Source organism: Protopterus annectens, chromosome 8.part1, assembly GCF_019279795.1.
Source record: "Protopterus annectens isolate FY-2018-M chromosome 8.part1, PAN1.0, whole genome shotgun sequence".
NCBI lineage: Eukaryota > Metazoa > Chordata > Ceratodontiformes > Protopteridae > Protopterus > Protopterus annectens.
Window position 1 is genome coordinate 238,744,872 of NC_056742.1, and position 18,351 is coordinate 238,763,222.

The window sequence follows — 18,351 nt, forward strand, 5'->3', positions numbered from 1 at the left end:
AGATTAGTCCAGATTTCAGGTTTTGCTGAATTCCGGACTGTGGTATACTTTCCTGTGTTGCCCATATCCTTACTTGGATAGGAGGAAGCTTCTCTGTTCACCAGTGAGAGTGGGGAGCTTTGAGCAGCCTACCTGTCCCTGGAGGAGTGGTCTCAGCCCTGAAACTAGTAGCTTATTGGCCGTTTTAGGTCAATTCCTATCTCTTTCAGTTTCCCTGCTTTAAAACCCACATTTGCGTGGTTTTGCACCAGCATACAACTCCGCACAGCTCCTCGTAGTGTCTTGCAGAGTGATACAGGCAACAGAGAGACCCAAGAGAGACTTTTCCAGATTTATTCTCTTTCTCTGTTTTTTTGCTCCAACTGCCTTTTTTCCCGCCTAAAAAGTGAATTTCTACTGATCTGTGCTTTAAAAAGTTTAAATTGCATTTGCCTTCTGCTTTTTACAGTTTTGCACTTGTTTTATATCAATTTAAGTCGTTTTTGTATTGTATAACTGTTGTAGGCTACACACACAAGTGCGCTAGCCTGTTTATAGCATTTACAGTGTTTTCTGTGTGTTTTTCTGCTGTTTCCTGAAAAAAAAAAAAAAAAAATTCTCTTTTCCTGCCTTTGCTGAACTAGATTAGTCCAGATTTCAGGTTTTGCTGAATTCCGGACAGTGGTATAGTTTCCTGTGTTGCCCATATCCTTACTTGGATAGGAGGAAGCTTCTCTGTTCACCAGTGAGAGTGGGGAGCTTTGAGCAGCCTATCTGTCCCTGGAGGAGTGGTCTCAGCCCTGAAACTAGTAGCTTATTGGCCGCTCTGGGTCAATTCCTATCTCTTTCAGTTTCCCTGCTTTAGAACCCGCATTTGTGTGGTTTTGCATGATTTTGCGATAGCGCAGCATGGGCAGCGCCATTAAATGGGTTTAAACTATTCCCGGCTCCACAAAGTCTGCTCTTCACCTTTTCCCTTAGAACTGTTCTAAATCTCAAAGTAAGCACTCTATTTTATTCTAAAGCCCTGCAGTTGCTCGTATAAGTAATCTTATAAGTAAGCACTAGTAAACTAAAGCACTACACCCTTTTATACTCGGCTCCCTATTGGTCCTTTTTGATCAGTCAAAAAGTAGTTCCTTATACTATTCTGGCATGTCCAAAAGTCAGTTTCGGGTTTACTCTCCAGTCCAGCTGGTGAATCTGGGAATCTTGAGGCAATGTTACAACTGCCTTATGTACACATACCACCCTCTCCTCCTACCAAACAAGCTCAAATATATGAGAGAGATGCAACTATATAGCCAAACTGGACGCTGAGCTCTCTCAACCCAATACTGGCGCAGTCAGGAGGAGAAGGTAACCACACACACCACAAATCCAGTCTCATATAGACCTATCGCAACAGAAAAACAAACAAACACACAAAAACATACTCGGAGGCTCTAAATAAAAATCTGCCCAAGCAGCAGAGACCTCCAAAGCAGACATCCAAGCAACCGCTACCCCACAACAATACCCACATATCACATAGTTCACAAAGTCAGTGTGCCACACAGTCACAGCCCTTAAGGCTAAACAACACACCTAATACACTTGTAATAGGTGACCATTGTCAGACACACTGACGTCCCACTCACCAGGCTGAACAAGAAGGTCACTAAGCTGCCTGTCGGGTGCCAGGATCCACCACATAACACAAGCACTCAGGTCACTCCAAAGCAAGTACAAATATGACTCTGTCATTGTCCATGCTGGTGTGAATGACCCGAGACGTACCTCCCTGGACTACATGAAAAGTGACAGAGGAGCTCTCTGATCATGTAGCCCAGGCCGGTATGACCCTGACCTTGTTTAGCATCTTACCCTTACCAAGAATGATGCCACAGTATAAACACAAAATGATCAATTTTAACAATTGGATAAAGTATTGGTGTCATTCAAAGGGGATCCAGTGTCTGTCAGCCTGGGATGACATGCTCGACAAGCCACATTGCTTCGCTAGGGACGGCTTGCACCTGTCACCCCTGGGCTTTTGAATACTGGCTAAGGCTCTTGCCACCCCCATAGTGCCTTTTTTAGGCAAGGCTCAAAAGACAAACCCACCTCCATAGACAACACAAAGAAAAAGAAACTAAGGGTAATGCTGCTCAACGCCACAAGTCACTCAAGGCTCTCCTCAGTATGGAGAATATCGATATCTGTGCAGTAACAGAAACTGGGTTCAAGGCTCCCGAGAGGACCCCAGCACTACCAGGTTATACCTCATACCATGCTTTTCAGCCCAAAAACTCAGACCGAACCACAAAAGGAGGAGGAGTATCCATATTCAAAGATACCCACAACCTCCAGGTTAGTGGCACTGCATGAAGCATCGGAGACCATCCATGAGCAACTAACAGTGGGCAAAACTGCCTTTCAGTTTGTAGCCTGTTACAGACCACCCTCCCAAACTCAGGAACCCCACTCGGCTTTCCTGAGAACACTGGAGAATATGAAGGTCTCTCCAAACACCATTATATTGGGTGACTTCAACTACCCAAACATATACTGGGAGCACTACTCAAGCCCCAACAGCCACGCCCAACGGATCCTAGAATTTATAAACTCAAATACTATGGAACAACTGGTCACCACTCCCACAAGAGGGGAAAACTATTGGACCTGATCACCAACATGGGGACTCTATGTTCCATACCAGAGGTATACCCCTCATTGGTAAGCTCTGACCATAAATTTATCTCACTGGACATCTATATCCCGTCCCAACCCCTAGCCAAGGAAACCACGGTGAAGAACTTCTCAAAAGCAAATTTCACACTTCTCACAACAGAGGTAGAATCCTTCAAAGCCCCCGGGCCAGTGGAAAATACAGCCCAAACCGCAGAATCCTTTACAAACGCTTTCTATGGACACCTACAGGAATGCATGGATCGTGCTATCCCAAATAAAACCAAGATTCATTCCTCCAAAAGCAGGAGACCTGTCTGGTGGACCCCAGCTATAAATAAGCTATACAACAGAAGGAGGAAGCTACTACATGATAGAGCAAAATCCCAAAAAGGGAAGGCATCTCTGATCAGTACTAGCTACGATCCCTTATAAAATCATCTAAGGCCAGCTTCGAAAGAAAAATTGCACAAGATGCTAAAGATAATCACAAGGCCTTTTTTAGTTATGTCAGGAACCTGGGTGGCAACTCCCAGATATGCTCTGAGTTGGTTCAAAATGACAAAAAATACACTGAACCCACAGACATTGCCAACATCCTGGCAGACAGGTTCAGTGCAACCCCCCCCCCCCCCCAAAAAGAGCAAATGTCTATCCCAACAGAGTGTAGCCTCCCTGACATCACAGATGCACAGGTGAGAGCTGCCCTCTCCAAAGCAAAAAAACACAGCATCAATGGGACCGGACGGTGTCCCGGGCTGCGTCTTACACAAACTCCAAGAAGAACTGAAACCTCACATAAAGGCACTGTTCAATCTCAGCCTTACTACAGGATATGTACCCAAGAAATGGCGTACAGCAACAGTGGTCCCACTCCACAAAGGTGGTGCCAAAACGGACCCCAGAAACTATCGCGCTATAAGCCTGACTAGCCTGGTCTGCAAAGCTATGGAGTGTACCCATCATGAAACTCAGACATTGGGAACCTCCAAACACTGGATCCTACCCAATTCGGCTTTAAGGGCAGATCTTGCCTCTTGAACCTGGTCGACTTCTTTAAAACAGTCACCAAGGCCATAGATGAAGGGAAGGTAGTCCACACATCCTACCTGGACCTCGCAAAAGCCTTCGACACAATACCCCACTCGGGCATCATAAATAAGCTCACCAGCTTAAATATCAACCCCTATGTCACAAGATGGGTTGCAAACTGGCTCAGGGATAGAATCCACATGGTCAGAACTGCAGGTGCCATGTCAGACTCTAAACCAGTTACAAGTGGCGTCCCACAAGGCTCAGTCCTGGGACCTCTCGTTCGGTATATATTTCTCTGAGGTACAGGCTAACATGGAAGGACTATGGCTGACCAAGTTCACAGATGACTGCAAACTGGGTGCCATAATCGACTCGCCGACTGACACAAGCATCCTCCAAAAGGGTCTCACAGAGACAGATAACTGGTGCCAGAGCCATGGCCTAAAGCTAAATGCCAAAAAGTGCATAGTCATCCCCTTTGGGAAAAACAAAGTGCCCACAAATTACCACATAGGTGGTAATCCATTAAGTACGGAAGTAATTAGGGATTTGAGGACCCAAGTAGATAGCAATCTCTCCTTTGACAATCACGTTGCCAAAGTGGTTACAAAGACCTTCTATATAGCCCACCTTATCACAAAAGGGTTCACATCTAGATCAAAAGAGGTCATTGTGCCCCTCTACTCATCACTCATCAGGGCCCATAATTGAATACAATGCCCCATTTGGGATGTACCTTACCAGATACCTGCAACTGGAAAGACTCCAAAAGTACCTCACCAAGAGGATCAAGGGAATCAAGGGACTCAGATGCCCTACGTAGTTAGGCTAAAGAAACTCCAGCTCTACTCAGCTGCTTACCGCCTACTCAGAGGCGATCTGTGCCTGACGTATAAAGCCATGTCCAACCCAGAATTAATGGACATGCACCACCTCAGGAAATCCAAATCCCTTAGAGCTACATGCTCCAGGGACTTAAACCTCAGCACAGAAATAAATAGGACATGCTGGAGGGACAGATTCATATGCCAGAGGCTCCCCTCACTCTGGAACAAAATCCCAATCCATGTTAGGCAGAGTCCCTCAATGACCCTCTTCAAGAGAAATCTTGAGTGGATGGGAGATCGTAGGTTTACCCCTGGGATCTCTTCTGTGTCCCTACTAGACAGAGGCACAGTAAACTAACCTTAACCTAGCATCAACCTATGAACCTATATCAGCTGTATTGGCTGGCTCAAAAGGAGGCAGTGTGAGTTTTTCTAAAACAAAATTGGAGGTCCCAAGTAGGTACTGGTGCTCTCCTTGGGGGGTCTTATGTTTTTTTGCCCCTCTGAGGTACTGTTTGAGTAGTGGATGAGAGAAAATAGGAGGTTGCATATTGTAATGAGCTGAAATGGCAGAGGCATGGATCTTAATTGATGAGAAGGATAGGCCTTTGTCCAGCATCTCAGTTAGGTATTGTAAAATCTGAGGTATATCTGGAACAAGTGGTTTGAGTCCTTGTGCCTGGTTCCAAGCACAGAATCTCTTCCATTTTTCTGCATAAGATTTCCTAGTGCTAGGCCTCATGGCTTCTAAAATGACATCCATGATAGCTTTAGCGAAAGGTGTGGTCTGAGTGGCTATATTATCTGCCATGCAGCCAGATTTAAGATTCTGAGTTGACTGTGCAGAATCAGATTGTTTTGTTGAGTCAGAAGATGAGGAATTTGAGGTAAAGGCCAGGCTGGGCTTTGAGACAAGCTCTTTAGGATTGGGTACCAGTGCTGGCATGGCCAGTCTGGGGCAAACAGGATCATTTTTGGCCTCTCTTGTCTGACTTTTAGGAGCACTCTGGGAAGACGAGGCAGCGGAGGAAAGGCATAAACTGTCAGTGTTTTCCAGCTGAATGATAGAGCATCCACTTTCCATGCTTGTGAGTGATAAATTCTTGTGCAGAATCTCTGCAGTTGGTAGTTGTGAGGGGAGGCAAAAAGATCCATGTCTGGGCATCCCCATTTCCTTGTTATCATGCTGAAGACCTGTGGATTTAGTTTCCATTCGTGAGGATCCATGAGATTTCTGCTTAGTTCGTCTGCCAGTGTATTTTTCGTTTCTGGCAAGAATTGTGCCTGCAGATGTACTTGATAGGTCAGTGCTGTGCTCCACAAAGTCATGGCTTGCCTGCAGAGGGGGTAGGAATGTGTGCCCCCTTGCTTGTTTATGTACCACATAACTGTGGTATTGTCCGTCTTTAGTAATAGTTGTCCTGGATGCAGTAGATCCTTGAAGGCTGTCAGGGCATTCTGTACCGCTAGCATCTCTTTTTGATTGATGTGGAGATGCATTTGCTCCTTGGGCCACGTGCCCGGAATACATTTTCCTGCCATGTGTACCCCCCAGGCATAATCCGATGCATCTGTTATTGTCTGCCTGGCTGTGGGTAAGGTAAAAGGCTGTCCCTTGTTGTGGTGACAGGCCAGTGCCCACCATCGAAACTCCTGTTGCAGGCAGGATATTAGAGTTATTAGTGTTTCCAGGTTGTGGCAATGTTGAGTCCAAACACTTTTTAGATACCACTGTAGTTTCCTCATATGCAGTCTTGCATATGGAATTAGTAGAAAGCAGGATGCCATGAAACCCAGGGCCTGCAGAATTTTTCTTGCAGGGAGCTGGGTCTTTGTTGCCATCATTTGAAAGTAACGAGTCAGTTGCCTTTGCTTGTCTGGCGTGAGATAAACCATCTGAGCAGTTATATTTAAGCTTGCACCCAGGAATATTATCTCTCGAGAGGGCACTAGTTTTGATTTTTTTTCATTTACTGTGTACCCTAGGCAAATTAGTAATCTTTTTACGAACGCCAGATGCTTTAGTAGAATGTCCTTGCTCTCTGCTTGAATGAGGCAGTCGTCCAAGTAGGGATATATTTGAATTCCTTTTGTCTGCAAAATGCAATTACTGGTGCCAGGCATTTTGTGAAGACCCTGGGCGCAATAGATAAGCCAAAGGTCAGTGCAGAGAATTGGTAATGCAATGAGCCAGCTATGAATCTGAGGTATCTCCTGCAAGACTGTCTGATTGGGACATGCAGGTATGCCTCCTTGAGGTCCAAACTAGCTAGCCAAGCCTCCTTGCCCAGCATGGGTAGAAGTTGCTGCAGTGTTCACATTTTGAATTTTGGAACATCCAGGAAAGTATTTAGGATTGACAGGTCCAGTATTGGTCTCCAGGTTTTGTCCTTTCTGGGTACCAGGAAAAGTCTAGAGTAAAATCCTTGTCCCTGTTCTTGCTGTGGTACTCTTTGAATAGCTCTCATGTCCATGAGAGCAGTAATTTGTTTTTGTGCCTCTGCCCACTGGTTTTGTGGCAGGTCTGGCATACCTTTTGATTTTGGAAGTGTATGAAAGTGGAACCTGTAACCCTGAGAAACAATATTCAGTACCCATTTGTCCTGGGTGATCATGTGCCAATTTTGTGAGAAAAGTGCTAGCTTTCCCCTTAAGGGTGCTGCTAAAAGGTAAGTGCTTGGCGTTTGTAGAGGAAAGTCATTGAGACTGTTTCCTAAAAGGTTGTGATTTGTCCTCTCCTCCTTTGGGGGCTGAAGCACCCCATTGTTTAGGTCTATAAGAGCCCTGGGGCTGAGATCTGCCTCTTGGGTGTCTGCATCTGCCACTTTGTGGCCTGTCTGACACCGGAAAGGACCAATTTTTTCACGGCCAGTTTCTGCTAAACCTAGGTGGTTGAACCTGTAAGAAATCCTTTACTGTCTGGATTGATTTGGCTTTATCCTCCATTTTCTTTAACACCTCTTCTGCCTTAACACCAAAGTATCATGCTATAGTGGAGCATCCAATAATTTTACTTTCACAAGTTCAGGTAAACTTTGTTCTTTCAAGCAAGCATGCCTTCGAATGACAGAGCCTGTAACTGCGGCTCTACAAGAAGCCTCTAATGAATCAAAACCCCAGTGCAGAGTATGCTTTCCCACTTGTTCAGCTGCTTGCAATAAATCCTGCATTTCCTTATTGTCAGAATATTTTCAGTTTGTAAGCATTTTCTGTTTTAACAAAGTGTGAAACTGGCAGTTTAAAGCCCTTACAGCTAAAGTAGCAGAAGTGTAAACCCCCCCCCCATCTATCCAGAGCTATAAAATCCCTATCAGAGGGGACTGGATTTTTTGCGGTGGAAGCCTTAACCCCCTTGGGACCCTGAGAAATTGTTTCTGGGTCAGCAGCAGGGTTTTTATAAAAAAAATTTATGAGAGACTGGGACCCTGTAGTACCTGTCTGGCTTGACTGGTGCACGGGGTAAAGAATCAGGAGACAGACTGGATTCAGAGAAAACATCAACTATAGCAAGCACAGGGGGGATAGCCAGGGGCCTGTGCTGAGGCAATAAAAAGAAAATCTGAGCCTTTTCTTGGATTCTGAGTAATCCTGACTTTTTCAATGAAAATGCTCCCTCATGGTGTGTAAGGTTTCCCCAAAAGAATAATCCTCAGGCGGAGAGGCTGAAGGTATAGAATCTTCTGCATCAGAGTCCTCAAACGGAGGGAGAGAATATCCCTGATCTGAGGAGGAATCAGAGGAAATAGAAACCTGGTCAGAGGAGTCAGTGTCTTGCCTAGGCCTTTTATTAGGAGGGGGATGGGAACTGCTGATCAAAGTAATTAGGTCCTCGGCCATTTTAAGCATCTGTTTCTTTGGTATAGATGACAGTCCAGGAGAATGCTGTACTTGTTTCCTTGATTTTAATGGTGTTTTTGACTTTGCCTTGGCTGCTGTAGTGGACTTTATAGTAAGCTGTGAAGGTCTGAAAAAGTACAGTTTTGTACCTACCATAAATGTAGATGTCCGAACTGGATAGCATCTGCAGTCATAACAGCTGGGTTGTCCTGTCGTCAGGCAGCCCGTCAGTCGGCCGGATTCCAAAGTCCGGGTCCGGCTTCGGCTGATGTCGCTCTTCATCCGACGTCATCTCTGTTGGACTTCGGGTATAAAGGCATCAGCCTACGCCATTTTCCTCAGTGTTTCTTGCCCCAGATGCCAGAAGCCCTCCTGAAGGCTAAAAATTTTGGATAGATGCCAATGTTTCCAAAAGGATAGAGGTAACCACAAAAATAAGCATGTATGTACATATATACAAACAAATACACCATAAAGACTCCCCATCAGCTAGCTATTAGGAGGGTAAACACCCTAGGAGTACCTCAGAGGGAAGGAGGGAGGGTAATCCTGACTGCAGATGCTATCCAGTTCGGACATCTACATTTATGGTAGGTACAAAACTGTACTATGTCCTTCATGGATGCATCTGCAGTCATAACAGCTGGGTAGAATACCATAGCCAACTAGGGGAGGAGGATAAAAGTAGATTATGGTGTGTTTAGGATCCCTTGCAGTACAGCAGTGGCAAACCCTGCTCGGGATCTGGAATATAGAGGCAAATTATAATGCTTGGCAAATGTATGCACGGAGGTCCAAGTAGCCGCCTCAATAATGTCTTTGGTAGCCACTCCTCGTAAGAAGGCTGTGGTAGTGGCTGTTGCCCTTGTAGAATGAGGTCTTATGTTCTGTGGAATTGGTTTTCCATGGAAGGAGTAACAGAATCGTATGCAATTTCCTATCCATTTGGAGATTGTCTGTTTGGAAATAGCTTTTCCCTCTCTTCCTGTTGCATAGGCCACAAAAGTTGGTCAGTCTTTCTGCTGCTTTTGGTTCTGTCCAAGTAGTAGCGTAGCTGTCTATGTACATCCAAGGTATGCAGTATTCTTTCCACTCTGTTTTGTGGGTTGGGAAAGAAGGTAGGTAGGTGGATTGCCTGGTTTAAAGACACTCTGGATACCACCTTAGGCATAAATGTTGGATTAGTCCTCATGGACACTCTATCTTGGTGGAAGATTAGGAAGGGTTGCACTGCCATTAAGGCCTGTAGTTCTGAAACCCTCCTTGCTGAGGTAATTGCCAGTAGGAAAGCAGTTTTCCATGACAGGTGTTGTAAGTCTGCTGTTGCTGCTGGCTCAAAGGGTGATAGTGTCAACTTTTCTAGTACGGGTTTAAGTCCCAAGCTGGTAATGGTGGTTTTCTTGGAGGTTTTACATTCTTGATTCCTCTGAGAAATTGTCTGAGCAGGGTGTGAAAAACAGGTGGATCAAAGCTGTATTCTGCTGAAATAGCTGATGCATGTATCTTGATGGAGGAGTAGGACAGGCCTGAATGGAGAAGTTCGGCCAGATACTCCAGGATGTTAGGCATATCTATGTTTGACACATCTTTTCCTCTTTCAGAACTCCAACTGACAAACCTTTTCCATTTTCCAGCGTAGTTCCTTCTTGTTGAAGGTCTGCGTGCTTCAAGAGTAATGTCTTTAACTCTTTGGGAAAGTTCTTGATTAGCTGCTGCTATGTGATGTTTCATGCAGTCAGTTGCAAGGTTTTCAGGTTTGGATGTATGGTGCTGTAGTTGTTCTGAGTTAGCATCAAAGGCATCAGGGGTATTGGCCACATATTGTTCCGAGACAAGCTCCTTAGTAGTGGATACCAGTGTTGTCTTGGCCAGTTTGGAGCTATCAGGATTATCCTTGGATGTTCTTCCTTGATTTTTAGGAGTACTTTGTGTATCAAGGGGAGAGGTGGGAATGCATAAACTGTTAGGCCTTTCCAGCTGAAGGAGAACGAATCCACTTTCCATGCTAGTGGGTGAAATGTCCTTGTGCAGAATTTTTTGAGTTGGTGATTGTGAGGAGATGCAAATAGATCTATCTGAGGCATTCCCCACTTCTTTGTAATGGTCCTGAAGATGTCCGGGTGCAGGTGCCATTCGTGAGCATCTGATGTGGTCCTGCTTAAAATGTCCGCTAGAGTATTTTCTTTTCCTGGTACAAATCTTGCCTGCAGCTGGATGTTGTAGCTGAGTGCCAGGGTCCACAGTTCCAAAGTCATTCTGCATAGGGGGTATGAATGAGTGCCTCCCTGTTTGTTGATGTACCACATGACTGTGGTGTTGTCTGTCCTTATCAACAGCTGGCCCTCTGAGAAAAGGTCTGAACTTTTGGATAGCCAGTTTTACAGCCAGCATTTCTTTTAGGTTGATGTGCAGGTGAAGTTGATCCTGAGTCCACAATCCTTGCACGCATTTGTCCAGCATGTGGGCCCCCATCCTAGGTCTGAAGCATCTGTTGTAATGCTCTGGCTTGCTTGACATCTGTGAAAGGGAAGGCCTGGGTTGGACCGGCATGCCTGGGCCCACCATAGGAACTCCTGTTTTAAGCATGGAATTAGTGGGATTTCTGTTTCGAGGCTGTGCCTGTGTTGGGACCATAAATTCCGTAGGTACCACTGTAGTTTTCTCATATGTAGTCTGGCGAATGGAACCAAAATTATGCATGATGCCATGAAGCCCAAGGCCTGCAGAACTTTTCTTGCTGGTAATTTGCTCAGCTTTGTTAGTGACAAGAAGTAAAGAGGGAGTTCTTTTTGTTTTTCTGTAGTTAGGAATGCCATTTGTCTCTCTGTGTCCAATTCCGCTCCCAAGAATGTCCTTGTTTGGGATGGTATCAGTCTTGACTTTTGTAGATTGACTGTGTATCCCAGTGCTTGTAGCAAGTAAATGACCCTTTGCAAATCTGTTGTCAACTTGCTTTTGTTGTCCCCTTGTAGCAGGCAGTCGTCCAGGTATGGGTAAATATGAATTCCCTGTAGTCTGCAGTATGCGATTACTGATGCCAGGCATTTTGTGAATACTCTGGGCAGTAGATAAGCCAAAGGCAATGCTGAGAATTGATAGTGCTCTGATCCTGCAAGAAATCTGACGTATCTTCTGCAGATTGGTCGACTAGGGAGCTGCAGGTATGCCTCCTTGAGATCTAGAGTTACCAGCCAACACTCCTTGCCCAGCATGGGAAGAAGCTGCTGTAGGGTCAGCATTTTGAATTTTGGGACAATGATGTATGTATTCAAGGTGGACAGGTCGAGAATTGGTCTCCAACTTTTTTCCTTTCTTGGAACTAGGAACAGTCTGGAGTAGAACCCCTTTCCTTGCTCTGCTGCAGGCACTTTTTCCACAGCTCTCATGTTTGCTAACTCCATTATCTGTTGTAAAGCTTCTGTTTTTTGATTTGGAGGTAGATTTGGCATTCCTCTTTTGACTGGTATAGTGTGGAAGTGGAATCGGTAACCTTGATGTATAATTTGCAGAATCCACTTGTCTTTTGTTATGTGGTGCCAGTTCTTTGCAATTAAAGTTAACCTTCCGCCTAGTGGAGCTGCTATTTGTTCCCTGGTAGGCGGTTTTAGGAGTAAGTCACTGTGGCTGTGTTGAAGTAGTGGCAGTGGCTGTGTCTGTGCCTCTGTTGTTACCTTGCCACTGTCGTCCTCTGTAGGTACTTCCTCTGGTTTGGTTTCTGCCTCTGGAACGTCTATTCCTGCCCCTTTGAAATCTTGTGGAGTCAGGAAAGGACGAATTCTTGGCAGGCCAGTTCCTGCTAAACCTTGGGGGTTGAACCTGCAGGAAATCTTTAACAGTTTGAACTGATTTTGCCTTTTCTTCCATTTTCTTCATAACCTGCTGGGCAGGTGCACCAAACAAACTTGTCTTATCCATAGGAGCATCTAACAATTTAGCTTTAACATGATCTGGTAGAGCTTGCTCCTTTAGCCATGCATGCCTTCTTATCACTGTGCCAGTCATGGCTGATCTAAATGAAGCCTCCAGTGCATCATAGCCACATTTTAAGGAATGGTTACTAACCTGTTGTATGTTATTTACCATTTCTAATACATATTTCTTGTCAAGAGCTTCATCAGTGGTTAATTTTTAGTTAACTGATCAAGCATAAACTCTTGGTATTGTATCATGTGAAACTGGCAGTTTAAAGCTCTAGCTGAGAGAGTAGCTGAAGTGTATACTTTTTACCCCATCTGTCTAATGCCCTTGCTTCCCTTTCAGAAGGAGTAGGGTTTTAGCTATGGTCGCGCAACTGCCTTGGGACCCTGGGATATAGTTTCTGGGTCTGCAAGGGGGCCTTGTAAAGGTGGTGATGAGTGTCAGGCACCCTGTAAAATCTGTCTGGTTTGGCAGGGGCTGGGGGTAATGAGTCTGGAGCAGAGCAGACATCATTAAAAGCGTCATCTACCACAGAAAGAACAGGAGGTATAGCTAAGGGCCTGTGCTGTGCAAGGTGCAGAAAGGTTCTAAGTCTTTTTCGAATCTGAGAATTCTTGTTGCTGCCATTGGAACTGCTCTCATGGCATGCAAGGTTTCCCCAAAGGAGAATTCTTCTGGAGGAAGCAGCTGGAATGGATTCTTCAGCATCAGAATCCTCAAAATTAGAAAGGGGCCTCTGGCTGGTCAGTAATGTCTGATTCATCTGCAGAATCATCAGAGGACACTGGCTCAGGGGCTCTGCCCTAGGTCTCTTATCTGGGGCTGAGAGGCCCTGTCTGGGTGAGGTTGAGATCCTCTAATTAAAGAAATCAAATCTTCTGCCAAGGTGAGCATTTGAGAACTAGAAGAGGGCCTGGTTGAGGGTGGTTTAACAGGCACTGATTTGGTAGACTTGGCTGCTTTAGCCCTGGCGAAGGCCTTAATGGACATGGCTGCTGGAGGCCTAGCAGCACCACGTGCTGGGGTAGAGACATCCAGGGAATGGTGTCTGATAAGTCAGTGGGTAAAGTTTCAGAGGCCGATTCAAGAATTGTAGCAGGGGCCTCAAGTGTAGAGATAGATTCGGCTGTACCTATATCAGTTTTCGGTTTCGCCGAAACCGAGACACTCGCGTTTGCTTAAGCGTGGTTTCAGCGAAACCGCGGACCGCGAGTGTCGGTCTTTCTTTGCGTTTTGGCAGAAAGTGTAGTCGGAGGTTCCGGCGACATAATGTAAGCAAAGTCAGAACCGAAAAACTGCTCTGCAAACTCCGACCGGCGCCTAAGCGTTCGTCGGTTGAAGGAAGCACAGGCCGAACAGGCTGCTACGTCGTGGGCTGGGCCTAAACAAGGCAGACAGTAAGAATGGAAATCTTTATGAGGTATTTGTTTCCCACAGGTTAAACAATTATTAACTTTTCTGACATCGGCTGAGGCAAGAAAGAGTCCCCAACGGGTACTTAGCTTTAGAAGTCTTCAAGTAGTATTCGGTGAAAAAATCTCTGGATCCGACCGACCGGCACTTGCGAACAGCTTCTGCTTGGCCACGCGGCAAGAAAGACTGAGGAAAATGGCGTCGGCTGGTGCCTTTATACCCGAAGTCCAACAGAGATGACGTCGGATGAAGAGCGGCATCAGCCGAAGCCGGACCCGGACTTTGGAATCCGGCCGACTGACGGGCTGCCTGACGACAGGACAACCCAGCTGTTATGACTGCAGATGCATCCATGAAGGACATCACCCTCAGAAGCCTATGCCTGCTCAGCGGCTCCAGAACCATCTGAGGGAATAGTTTCCATAGGCGCAATACCTTCAGTTTCCAGAGACCTAGGTGTCTCCACGTGGGAATCGGGTACGGCCTGTGGGTCTGAGGTAGTGGGTGTCAGGGGCTGCGAAAGCGCCTCACTGAGAACCGGCGACTGGCCTAGAAGAGGCTTCATCGTCAGTTTTGGACCTCGGATGCCTGTCCTTTTCCTTGTCTTTGTGTTTTTTTATGAATTCTGGTCGTCGGTTGTTCCGACGGCATTACGTAGTTAAACCTTCGGCCAAAGTAATGTAAAGCAAATTCAAAACGACTCTTAATAGTGCGTTTGTTGAATCTAGTACAAAACCGACAACTAGTGATGTCGTGGGTCAGGGCCTAGGCAAGGAAGACAGTAAGAATGAAAATCCTTATGAGGTATTTGCTTCCAAGAAATACAATTGTTAACTTTTACTGACATCGGTCTGGAGTAAGAAAAAGTTTCCCAACGGGGTACTTAGCTTTATTGAAGACTTTGGTTCTGAAATTCGATTTTGAAAATCTCAGGAGTCTGCCGACTGGCACTTGCAAACTGCTTTTGCTTCGGGCACCGCGCGGCAAGAAAAACTAAAGAAAATGATGTCAGCTGCATTTTTTATACCCCTGGCGCACTGACGTCAGGGAAGAAGCGACAGCAACCGACACCGGACCTAGACTTTTGAATTCTGGCCGACTGTGGGTAGCCTGCCAGCAGGATAAACCTAGTGTAATGACTGCAACAGTGAAACACGATAAACATCTGACAGTGCAAGTAGCCTGGTTTGAAGCCTAGGTATCTTCTGCAAGACTCCCTGATAGGGATGTGCAGGTATGCTTCCTTTAAGTCTAGTGTTGCCAACCATGCATCTTTGCCTAGCATAGGAAGTAGCTGAAGAGTCAGCATCTTGAAATTTGGAATCACCAAATAGGTGTTTTGAGTAGAAAGGTCCAGGATAGGATGTATGGTCTTTTCTGGATACCAAGAAAAGTCTCTAATAGAAACCTTGTCCCTTTTCCTCTTCTGGTACCAACTGAACAGCCCCCATGCTTAGAGAGTGTACTTGATTTTGGGCCTCTGCCCACTGATTTTAGGGTAGATCTGGCCACCCGCCTGGTGTTGGTAACGTGTGGAAGTGAAATCTGTATCCTTGGGACACTATATTTAAAACCCATTTGTCCTGGGTAATGAGTTCCCAGTTTTTGGCCTGCAGACCAATCTTTCCGCCTAAAGGAGCATTCAGTTGGGAGGTGCTTGGAAGTTTTAAAAGCAAGTCATTGAGACAGTGTTCCATAAGGGGGGGGGGGGGTATTACTACTCCCAGATTTGGATGTGGAAACCCCCCACTGCTTAGTCTTCTGTCTCCCCTGGGACTGAAACCTGAGGTATTTGCTGTGTCTGGGTTTGGACTGAAGACCTGGATGGAGCTGGAAAGGACCAATTCTTAGAGGGCCAATGCCTGCTAAATCTAGGAGGCTGAACTTGTAAGAAATCTTTTAACAGTTTGATTAGAGTTAGCTTTATCTTCCATCGTTTTAAGAACTCCCTCAGCTTTGTTGCCAAACAGGCGGTCCTGATTTAAGGGAGCATCGAACAGTTTAGCTTTAACATGATCAGGCAAAGATTGCTCCTTAAGCCAAGCATGCCTTCTGAGCACAGATCCAGTAAACCACAGCCCTGCAAGAGGCCTCTAATGAATCAAATCCACACTGCAAAGTATGTTTTCCAACCTGTTCAGCAGAATGCATTAAATCCTGTAATTGTTTATTTTCAACACAGTCAGGAATCATCATTTTCTGTTTAAGCAAACCAATAACATGCTGATACTTTAACATATGAAACTGGCAGTTTAAAGCCCTAATGGCCAAGGTTGCAGAAGTGCAAACATTCTTACCCCATCTATCCAGCACTCTGGAGTCTCTATCAGAAGGGTTAGGATTTTTAGCAGTAGAAGCCTTAATGCCCTTGGGTCCCTATGAGATAGTCTCTGGATCCACAATAGGATTTTTAAAAAGGAACTTGTGTGAATCAGGAACCCTGTAATATCTGTCAAGTTTTCTGGCAGGAGGCAAAGAATTAGAGGCCAGACTAGATTCCGAAAAGGCATCAACAATGTTTAGTACAGGAGGTATAAGAAATCCCAAAGCCTTTTTTTTAATCAGAAAAATCCTGGCTTTCCCAGTGGAAATTCTCCCTCAGAGTATGCAAGGTTTCACCAAAAGAAAAATCCTCTAGAGGGGAAGCAGAGGGAATAGAGTTGTCTGCAACAGAATCCTCATGAGTAGATAAGGGAAAATCCAGATCAGAAGAATCAGAGAAATCAGAATCCTGGTCAGAAAATTCATAAACTTCAGTCCTAGGTCTCTTAGAGGGGGGAGGTTGGCTTCCCCTGATTAGAGTTACAAGATCTTCAGCCATTCTTTTCATTTGTTTTTTAGGCATAGAGGCAAGAGCATGTGGCCTGGGCGTTGGTTTCTTAGGCATGGTTCAAGATTTAGGCCTAAATGAAGAAGGAGGAGTGTTTAATATGCAAGTCCGTAAGCCTGAATACACCCTCAGAAGCCGGTGCCTGCACAGCGGCTCCGGACCCATCCAAGTTAAGAGACATCCGCAGGTTCCACAGTTGAAGCATCTTGCGGCATACCGGACTCCGAATGGGTCTCAGTAGAGGCCTGCGAATCAGAAGTAGTGGGTATCAGATGCTGCAAAAGCCTCACTGAGTACCAGCGAACTGGCGACTGGCTTAGGAGAAGCTTCGTCGGCAGCTTTGGACCTAGGCAGCCTGTCTCTATCTTTGCATTTTTTTCAGAACCCTGGTAGTCGGATGGTTAACCAACGACATTTCTGGATAATTAAACCAAGAACCAAAATGTTTAGAGGTGAAAATATACCGATGATGGATAGTGCGCTGATTAAATAAGGCACAAAACTGACAGCAAGGTACATCGTGGTCAGGGCCTAGGCAAGGAATACAGTACAAATGAAAATCTTTGTGAGGTATTTGCTTTCCACAAGTAATGCAATTATTAACTTTTACTGACATCGGTAAGGAAGAAAAAGTTTCCCCAATGGGGTACTTGGCTTTAGTTGAAGACTTCGGTTCTGAAACTCGAAAAAGAAAAGTTCAGGTGTTGGACAACAGGCACTTGCGAATTGATTCTGCTTCGGGCACCGCACGGCAAGAAAGACTGATATAATGGCATCGGCTGCATGTTTTATACCCCTGACGACCTGACGTCATGGAAGAAGGGACAGCAACAGACGCAGGACCCAAGACTTTGTTAATCAGGCTGACTGAATGCTACTGCAAGCAGATAACCCAAATGTAATGACTGCAGCAGTGAAACACGAACATCCAGGACTGCAACAGTGAATACACTCCAACATCTACATTTATGGTACGTGCACACAACTGTACTATGTTCTTTGTGTTTCACTGTTGCAGTCATCACACTTGGGTTGATTCCCAAACCTGAGGAAGGGTGGAGGTAGTCAAAAGTTAGGGCTGGCTAGTAGGCCTTGTAAGACTGCTGCAGCAAATTCAGCTTTGGATTTTGAAAAGATTGGTAAATGGTAATACTTTGTGAAGGTGTGTACAGAACTCCAGGTTGCAGCTTCCAGAATGTCTCTGGTAGGGACTCCCCTGAGAAATGTTGTAGAGCTGGAAGTAGCCCTAGTGGAATGTGGTCTGATCCCCTGTGAGGTAGGTTTTTCATGGTGCTTGTAGCAGAAATGGATGCAGTGTGCCATTGATTTGGAAATAGTTTGCCTTGAAATGGCCTTATCCTCTGCCCCTGTAGCAAAGCTGACAGCAGCTGGTCAGATTTTCTGAAGGGTTTAGTCTTGTCATAGTAGAACCTGAGCTGTCTGTGCACGTCCAAGGAGTGCAGGTTCCTTTACCCTTTATTCTGAGGGTTAGGGAAAAAGGTAGGCAAATGGATGGATTGGTTTAGAGCCACACTGGACACTACCTTAGGCATAAAGGACAGGTTAGTCCTTAGGGAAACCCTGTCAGCATGGAAAATAATGAAGGGTTCCACAGCCATTAGTGCCTGTAACTCAGACACTCTTCTTGCTGAGGTTATGGCTAAAAGCAAGGCTGTTTTCCAAGAGAGGAATTTTAAGTCTGCTGAAGCTGCAGGTTCAAGAAGGGGTAGTGTGAGATTTTCCAGTACAAAGTTAAGGTCCCATGCAGGGGTGGGGTGCTCTCCGAGGGAACCTTAATTTGTTAGCCCCTCTCAGGAACTGTTTGATGAGGGTAAGAAAATA

General features: G+C 45.5%; 1 protein-coding gene across 1 annotated transcript in view; it reads right to left on the bottom strand.

Annotated features, from left to right (window-relative positions):
* The window catches only part of DYNC1LI2 (dynein cytoplasmic 1 light intermediate chain 2), a 720,614-nt gene that overhangs the window by 173,394 nt on the left and 528,869 nt on the right, over positions 1 to 18,351 (bottom strand). Inside the window, exons 12-13 of the mRNA XM_044081588.1 lie at positions 2,769 to 2,780; positions 1,603 to 1,614 (exon numbers count right to left, since the gene is read on the bottom strand). Coding sequence (XP_043937523.1) covers positions 1,603 to 1,614; positions 2,769 to 2,780 — 24 coding nt within the window. The remainder of the gene's footprint in view (positions 1 to 1,602; positions 1,615 to 2,768; positions 2,781 to 18,351) is intronic.